This window comes from Lingula anatina, chromosome 1, assembly GCF_051362555.1.
Source record: "Lingula anatina isolate TDL-2025a chromosome 1, LinAna3.0, whole genome shotgun sequence".
Taxonomy (NCBI): Eukaryota; Metazoa; Brachiopoda; class Lingulata; order Lingulida; family Lingulidae; genus Lingula; species Lingula anatina.
Window position 1 is genome coordinate 71,586,086 of NC_141767.1, and position 9,602 is coordinate 71,595,687.

General features: G+C 39.2%; 1 protein-coding gene across 3 annotated transcripts in view; it reads right to left on the bottom strand.

Moving 5' to 3' along the window:
• The window catches only part of LOC106168964 (adhesion G protein-coupled receptor A3), a 38,374-nt gene extending 29,909 nt beyond the window's left edge, over positions 1-8,465 (bottom strand). For all 3 annotated transcript variants that reach the window (XM_087001431.1, XM_087001430.1, XM_087001429.1), the window contains exons 1-3: positions 8,302-8,465; positions 7,431-7,709; positions 2,166-2,237 (exon numbers count right to left, since the gene is read on the bottom strand). In XM_087001431.1, the coding sequence (XP_086857557.1) occupies positions 2,166-2,237; positions 7,431-7,630 (272 nt within the window). In that variant the 5' untranslated portion in view covers positions 7,631-7,709; positions 8,302-8,465. The remainder of the gene's footprint in view (positions 1-2,165; positions 2,238-7,430; positions 7,710-8,301) is intronic.
• Between the last annotated feature and the right edge of the window lie 1,137 nt (positions 8,466-9,602).

The following is a 9,602-nucleotide window of genomic DNA, read 5'->3' on the forward strand; positions in this document are numbered from 1 at the left end:
TAATCATCAATATTTTAGACCAGAATAACCCTGAACATCTGCCACCCTATCTTTCCTAAATATTCCTTCAATCAAATCTGACAGCATCTCTTCCTGGAAGTCATTTCCTGTCTGGGAAACTTCTCAATAGAAGTGAATAGGAGACCTTCCTCTCAGAGCCAGTGCTGGTTGGGCTCTAGGAAATTACTGCAAGTGTACTAGAAGAAAGAATATACAGCTTTCATCAGCCACTTTTATCAGCAGAATTGATCCTGTCTACGGCTCAGCTAAACCCATTCATTTGACATGGAAAACACAGCAATGGGGAAGTCCCTTGAGGAAAGAAAACCTTTCACACATCTGAATTTCCTTACTGCTGGGTTGCTCTTGTACACTCACCACAGTCAATAGTTTTGTTAAAGGCTTAAGTGTTCAGGGAGTGGGAAAACTACAAGATTATCTGAATATCTGTGTTACTTCTCTCTCTGCCAGGCTGTCAGAAAAAGAGTTATCTTTACTGAGAATGTGTACTTTGTCTCCTTCAGCTGGGGTCACTCCCACCCACAGTGGCTAACTCTTAAGTAATCTCTCTCTCTGAAGTGTTTTAGGTGTTAGGTCACTGAGTCACAAATCCTGCTGGCTACCAACTCCAGGAAATCGTGACGATTTAAAAAAGTATTTTTTCTCTATTGTGGGATTTTGGCATGATGAATATCAAAATACAAACTTTCTTGATTGGTCAGTATAGGAGTTGAAAGTACAGGAAAACTGAGGGTTCAGTTAAATCTGTGACTTTCCTGCATTAAAGAGCTATTTCTTGAAGCTTGGCACTTCAATCAATTAGAAGTTAGGCGACTGTAGCCCCATTCACACCTACATGGTTAATCGAGATTAAGGGAATCGCGATTCTAACGCGCTTAGCTAAATTCACTTTTTTGCGTTCACACATGTAAAAACAAAATCGCGATTTACCTAGCTAGATCTGGTAATTGCAACTGCGCTCGCTAGGGGAGTCACGGTATATCCTGTTGATCATGCGCAGTAGCTGCCTTCAAGACCATGCTTTCGGTTTGTACGTTGTTATTTTCCATTTAATACTTTCATCGGCCCAAATATTTAGTTATGCTGCCACTGAGTTTTCAGACCAGAACGTCCTCTTGGCCATTTTGCTGACTGCGAAGAAACTTGAAATTGCGTGGACAGTTTGTTTTCTTTCACTTTCCAGTCGGCGAATAGCTGTATTTAGCTAATGTTTCGTTTCAATTTATACCCGACATGAAATAAAATTTATTGTATTGTATTATATTGTACTTTCGATAGAAACTGTGCACGCCTCTTAAGAACTCAACTTCCGGTGCTAACATCGATCCCGTTCTCACTAGGAAATTTTATATCGCGATTTAAGTTTACATCGATAGAATCCACCTCTCGAGTAGGATTAATTTGAATCGCGATTTGACGTCTCTACTGCGTTCACACTAGAAGCTTTACATCGATAGAATCGCGATTTGGCACTAATCGCGATTGAAAGTGTCTCGTGTGAATGGGGCTTGTGTAAGCAAATAAACCAGCTAAGAAAATATGCACCCATTTGAAAGGCCAAGGTTTCCTGGATCCTCCTGCCATTCATTGAACATCAACTTGACCTACAACTCCACATATACACATTCTCCAATCCAGACTGACAGGAGAAAACACGGTGGAACGGCCTACATCACCAAACTTCTCAACATTTTATACTATACAATACTTCAATTAACTCATCTGTAACAATAGTTGATGTCAGGAGTATCTATAGTGAGCTGTTGACAATGCATTCCTGTACTGCAGGTAAACTGCTGACTAACACCCCATTTCCATAGATTAGATCGACCTACTTTGGATCGACCTAACTCCCTGAGGGTTCGCGCTGAATAGCTGTCAGCCGGGCGGACACGAAAGTTAATTGCCCCTTACGGCTTGTAGTGGGCGGGGATGGACACTTAAAGGGGATTATCTGACAGTAGTCTGGTGAGACTCCCCGCGGTGATAGATCGATCTAAAGTTGTGGGAATAGACCCTAAGACACAGCTGCTCTCTAACTGTGAGCTCATATAAAACATATATCTTAATTAAATTTTATATGCTTTCCTCATTGCAATATCTCAAGGTATTCGTCTACAGAGGCCAATCTGGGTATTACTTACATTCTCTGGAGTTTGGAGTGGCCCTGGAAAGCATTGCGTGGAATGGTGGTGAGGGCATTCCCACTCAGGTCTCTGGAAGAGATAAGACGACACATTGGAGTATTTAACAGCTCGTCACTTTAATGTGAAATTTCATACTTTAATATAAAAGACCTGTGATGAATAATATTTATTGTGAATGTATATTTAACATATTGTACTAGTAGATCTATACACAGAAGTTTTACTTTCTCCATTATTGCTCCATGGATTTATGAATCACAAATTGCAAACACAATACAACCTTCAGTCACATTTTGCACAATTTTTACAAAAGCCAACTAAGTTTGTTTTGCGAAAAAGATTGAATTATGCAGTCTCATTTGCATCCACAGAATCAAATGCACTTCATTTCCGTGTTAGAGTACACATAATCTACATCTTCTCTCTGTTAGCTGTCTATGCACATAATATACTAATAGAAATCTGCTGAAACTGTCAATTATCAAAAGAAAAAAAATGTGGCTGAAATAGTGCTTCTCTCATGCACATGTTCAATTTGCACTAACTGATGGGCCAATTTATGTTACAGGATTTATCTTCTAGGATGGAAAAAGGCATATTGATCCAGTGGTTAAAGGCCAACACTGCTAATTAGCTGGGTACATAAAGATGAATGGAAGTACCTCTGCAACCAAGTGGAAAATCTCATTGCGCCTGGTTCATGCTTCCACTACATACTCGTGACATTTACCGAAGATTTCACACTAAGATTTCAGAAATCCTAACTCTGTAAGCTAACAATCCTCTCAGCAAATCTTCCCCCACACGCCATCTTGTAGCAAGTCAGAACAATTAATATCCCCCCAAGTATACAGCTCAGCAGAAAGCAATAGCATTATCTCTGATACTTGAAAGATTTTGCTGATATATTCTGTTTACTGAAATTTATAAACCTACTGTATCATGTTTAATAATCATAAATTATTGATCAATTGTTAAGTCATATAGAAGTCACACAAATCTATGCATATTCACTGAACAGCTACAAATAGGTGTCACTGGGGCAGTCACTGGGTTAGGGTGGGTGTCACTGGGGCAGTCACTGGGTTAGGGTGAGTGTCACTTGGGCAGTCACTGGGGCAGTCACTGGGTTAGAGTGAGTGTCACTTGGGCAGTCACTGGGTTAGAGTGAGTGTCACTTGGGCAGTCACTGGGTTAGAGTGAGTGTCACTGGGGCAGTCACTGGGTTAGGGTGGGTGTCACTGGGGCAGTCACTGGGTTAGGGTGGGTGTCACTGGGGCAGTCTCTAGGTTAGGATGGGTGTCACTGGGTTAGGGTGGGTTTCCCTGAGGTATTTACTGGGTTAGGGTGGGTGTCACTAGGGCAGTATCTGAGATAGGGTGCATGTCACATTCATACAACAGGTATCAGAAAAACACGATGAGCTTTAATTTTACCTCATAAAACTGCCTTGCTTAGCATTTCTGTGCACTTCCATATGAATATATTGACCAAAACTAAACTTGTATGAACTTGTACTTAATTCTCAGAAGTTACTACAATACAGTGTTTGCTGGCATGATTCCCCCGCAGCCCAGTCCCTCTAATCTGTTGACGTCTTGATTAGCTTTACTCCTCCTTTCTACACCATGGCATGTGCCGGTTATTAACACTGCCTTTATAGTGTGTGTGTGTGTGTGTGTGCGTGCGTGTGTGTGTCAGATATTCTTTTCAAAAAGCCATGACAACTTACGGCAGTGTTTTAAATTGCTTTTTTCTCCCAAGTTAAATTCACATTGGTGGATAAATCCTGTATAATACACCTCTAATAAAAAAAGGCCAACAGCATGCATTAAAATACTTTCAAAACCACATTCTTCTAACAAAAATCAAACTTGACTTGTTTAACATGTCTACCCAGTGAGTGTACTGTACAGTACAGCCCTGGGGTAAGCTGTAGAGGATCAGTGCTGGGAGTTGAGTAGCCCCATGTGAGGCTGTGGTTCACAGTTAATAAGCTGTCTTGTTAACAATCTACATCCTACAAGCTAGCTTACATCACCCTACCTCTCACCATGGGTCAGATCTTCCCTATCACTGTTATCAAATACCTGACCAGTTTCTCATTAAACCCATATTTGGACCTAGGTCTACTGGCTGAACAAGGCAGAATTACCTTGAATTTGTCATTTCTCATTTACATTCTAATGTTCTGTAGTTAAAATGCTCAGTCCATGCCACAATCTACTTCCACTGATCTACTGTCACAATTCTTATATTAGGAAAATATACTCTGTGTGGAATAAAGACCAGAGAGTTCAAAAGAAGATATCTATGCATTTCATCTCCACATAAACTCTTAGATATCATACAAGTCAATTCATTATCCCTTCATCAGGCTCCTGTTTCCCTGTATAGCTACAACAAATATGGCTTATGAAAAAAACAAAACACCATCCCAAAGAGCATGATCTGAACCTTGAGCAGCACGCACCACATAAAGAGCATTTCCAGTGAAATTAGATTGATGCCAATATTAATGCAATTTTATCCCAGCCTATTGAAGATGGTCCACAAAGATTGATTGTCAGTGTATAAAGAGATTTCTTACAAATCCTCAGCAGTAAAATCAATGCACGGATCTGGAGAAGAATGACAGCAGTTGCCAGGCTATTGAACTGACATCTAAGAACGGTCTTTTTTTTCTTCTAAAACTGTGTTTGGGGATGAACATGGTCTCTTCCTTGTGGGTGATTTAGCACAATATCTCCTCTAGTCCATTCATTGTAGACTCACTATAAAATCTGAAATCTTACTTATCACCTGATATACACAAATCCTCTCTTGTTGAGATGTTAAAATATTTGGCCATGAAATCATGAATTTTTCTGCACAATTCAAGCTTTCATACATTTCTATGGTGACTGCATAAATCAGCTAATTCCAGAGATGGGAATGAGGAAAAGATTTAGCCCAGCCAAAGACAGCAGCCAGGAAACCCAGCCAATATAATAAATAGTTTAAAATGAGGGCAGAAAAATAAATCAGCAGGCTGATTCTTTAATAACATTGTGTAATCATCAACAGTGGAATTATTTGTGTGAAGAACCTAAACCTTCCAGTCTATTATGTTGATGTCTAGCTGTCAGTGAGCTGGGGTCTAAGTGTATTCTGATCAACTGGACATCAATATTAATTCACTGCCAGTCTAATGTATACTCTCTCACAGTGACTGAAAACCACCAGAACAGTTAGTGTGTGTAACATATACCAAGGCACACTGTGCATAACTGAGATATAATATACAAGAGATTGGAAATCTAGCTTGCTAGGGGCTATACTGCCATATCAACTCCAGAGCCCAAATATCCAGATATGGCTACTAATATTGTGAAGAAAAAATAATTTTGTATTATTTAGGAGAAACCATGAACATAACAGTGGATGCATGAACTGTGTGACAGAATGTTTGCCTCGTTTTCTTGATATAATACTCTTTTAAGATATTCTGCACCAATCATTTTATATAAGTATTCTGTATCAATGTTTTAATAAATGTTATCAATGGGTTCAAACCTCAAACATCAATATTATACCTGCTAGTACTATAACAATAAACAGATATGACAGAAATGTTTTAAACAAATTAATTTTAACCAAAACCTGTGCATACCTAGAGATCAGTAGAACTAGACGTTATATATAACAAAAATGAGATCTATTGGGGAAGGGGGGGAGAACATTTGTAATGATAGCCATGACTCTCTGATGCCAAAGCTTGTAAATAAGTTAACCTAAACCATTGCACACCTAGTCATCAGTTTAGGTATCCATCTCTACCTAAACCGCTGTACACCTAGTCATCACTTTAGGTATCCATCTCTACCTAAACCACTGTACACCTAGTCATCAGTTTAGGTATCCATCTCTACCTAAACCACTGTACACCTAGTCATCACTTTAGGTATCCATCTCTACCTAAACCACTGTACACCTAGTCATCACTTTAGGTATCCATCTCTACCTAAACCACTGTACACCTAGTCATCACTTTAGGTATCCATCTCTACCTAAACCACTGTACACCTAGTCATCACTTTAGGTATCCATCTCTACCTAAACCGCTGTACACCTAGTCATCACTTTAGGTATCCATCTCTACCTAAACCACTGTACACCTATTCATCAGTTTAGATATCCATCTCTACCTAAACCACTGTACACCTAGTCATCACTTTAGGTATCCATCTCTACCTAAACCGCTGATCACCTAGTCATCAGTTTAGGTATCCATCTCTACCTAAACCACTGTACACCTAGTCATCACTTTAGGTATCCATCTCTACCTAAACCGCTGTACACCTAGTCATCAGTTTAGGTATCCATCTCTACCTAAACCGCTGTACACCTAGTCATCAGTTTAGGTATCCATCTCTACCTAAACCGCTGTACACCTAGTCATCAGTTTAGGTATCCATCTCTACCTAAACCACTGTACACCTAGTCATCACTTTAGGTATCCATCTCTACCTAAACCACTGTACACCTAGTCATCAGTTTAGATATCCATCTCTACCTAAACCACTGTACACCTAGTCATCAGTTTAGATATCCATCTCTACCTAAACCACTGTACACCTAGTCATCACTTTAGGTATCCATCTCTACCTTAACCACTGTACACCTAGTCATCACTTTATCCAGTCTACAGAACTGTGGTATTAACTACTGACCATCAACACTACTTAAAGCACCACAGTGTCCAGAGGGAGCTCTCTGACCACAAGGTCTAGTCTGGAGATCTGTGGTATTAACTACTGACCATCAACACTACTTACAGCACCACAGTGTCCAGAGGGAGCTCTCTGACCACAAGGTCCAGTCTACAGAACTGTGGTATTAACTACTGACCATCAACACTACTTACAACACCCCAGTGTCCAGAGGGAGTTCTCTGACCACAAGGTCCAGTCTACAGAACTGTGGTATTAACTACTGACCATCAACACTACTTACAACACCCCAGTGTCCAGAGGGAGTTCTCTGACCACAAGGTCCAGTCTACAGAACTGTGGTATTAACTACTGACCATCAACACTACTTACAACACCACAGTGTCCAGAGGGAGCTCTCTGACCACAAGGTCCAGTCTAGAGAACTGTGGTATTAACTACTGACCATCAACACTACTTACAACACCACAGTGTCCAGAGGGAGCTCTCTGACCACAAGGTCCAGTCTAGAGATCTGTGGTATTAACTACTGACCATCAACACTACTTACAACACCACAGTGTCCAGAGGGAGCTCTCTGACCACAAGGTCCAGTCTCGAGATCTGCGAATTGACATCTGAGCAGACGACTTTCTTCCCCATGACTCTGTCTTCACTGTCCTTCTTCAGTGTGCAGCTACAGCTCAGTGGACATCCACTGCCCACGGTCACAACTGACCACAGGACTATGATCCAGCTGGTAATCCTCATAATGAATTAACTGCTACATCCATAGTGTGTGTAGACTGCTCCATGATATCCTGTATTCCATATTGATACTACCTGAAATCTAATCAAAATACAGACATCAGCATTGGCAATGCCCCATCTTCAATATTCCTTTATGTATACACCTCTTTAACAAAGAGCATGTGAAAAATGTTCTCAAATACACTCAAATGTTAAAAATTGGTGGGTTTATCCATTTTGGCAGTACTAATACTAGTAAATTTTAAGATCCATGTTAAGTGTAAAGGAGTGAAAGTCTAGTTCTATCACTGATGTGCATTACATGGAAACAAATTTCTGTCTAGTTTTAAGACTATATAATAACTGAGAAAAATAAAGTGAGTATGAAAAAAGACTTAATCACGGTGGAGCCGGTGATTGTACGCTTTCAGTGACTAGAATGAACCTGACGGAGAACCCTAATTTCACCTGTTAATTATCGGTGGACGGCGAATGGCTCAACATAAGGTATCTGACCAGAGATACGTTTTCTGTGCATCCTAAAGAAGCCTAGTATTACTAAATACTACAGTGCTGAGACAGAGTGCGGCGATAGACCACACAGCAGGCGGCCTACACACATACTCTGTAATCCTGCACGCTTTACCGGAACTTTAGCGGTTTACTTGCCAAAAAAATCAGCCTTGACTTACCATTAAACCTTCCTGTTCCACTGATCGTCCTCACATTATGATAACTAAGCAAATATTCGCACAATTTTCAAACAAAACATACCCACATTTCAGTGAGTCTCAGTCCTTTCAGAAGAGGCGGTGACGTTTTCACAGCAAATATTTTGATTGGCCAATGCAAACCAATCAGGTCACCGGTAGGTGGCTTTTGAGCAAGTGCCCCAAGACACTCTCTAAAGCATGCCCATGTAAATGATTAAGTTGAAATCAGGACTTTTTTTAGTAATTAGTACTTTAACAACGTCGGATAATCATTATCTTTAATTATATTGGTGCATTTACTTAACTTTGTAGTCCCCAATTTGACACATCAACTTTTATTCAATCCGAAACCCGCCTATTACAGTATGGTTGTTTGTCTGCTCCATGTCTAGGGGGTTTTGCTTCAAAATATTCAACAAAAATTTATTTTTAATCTCGCCTCTTGAACAATTTCCTGGAAATTTTAGCTCCAAGCATAAAGATCTACATATTATTATATATTTTTACGCAGACTCCGGAAACGTTACCTGGGTTCAAGGTTTCTATACAGTTTAACTGGTGTAAGGACACTTTTTTAATAATAATAATTATTATTATATTATTATTATTTATAGAGCACAGAAATGTTTTTTACATTCAGAGGCTCTCTAACTACTATATATTATACATATGGAAAGATAGTAATAATAATAAAAAAAAAACTTTTAATTTTGCTTTTTGTAAAAATACTATTTTTGAACATATTTCATTTCATATTGTAATATATCTTACATACCCTTTAGGAAAGAAAACAGACCATCTGAACATTGTATGATAGTCATCATTTTTTTTTTTTTTTGGCACAAGCTGTAATTTTTCCTCACCGTTAGCTTACGGACGATGGCCTTCAATATTAGACTGATGAGTAGTATACATTAATTGTTACGTACTTACTCAACACTGACCTAAAATTCCAGATTGTGTTAAAACAATTAATATTATATAATTCAAATACCAAGCGAATGGCATTTTTGCTTAACTGAACATTTTCTTACACTAGAAATCCAATTGAGTGCGCAATGGTCCTCACTTTAATCCAAACACGTACTGTACCGGTACGTACTGAGATGTACTACAGATCAAGAAATCTGAAAAACTATCTCTCTATTACAGGTATATCTCATTTCCTAAAATTTTTATGTATTTTGCAATATATAGTAACATTTTGCTTAGGCGACATCTAGGTTTTACAGTTCCTGTTTAAGGTGGGATATGTACAAGTATTGTTGGCTAGGGGCCTT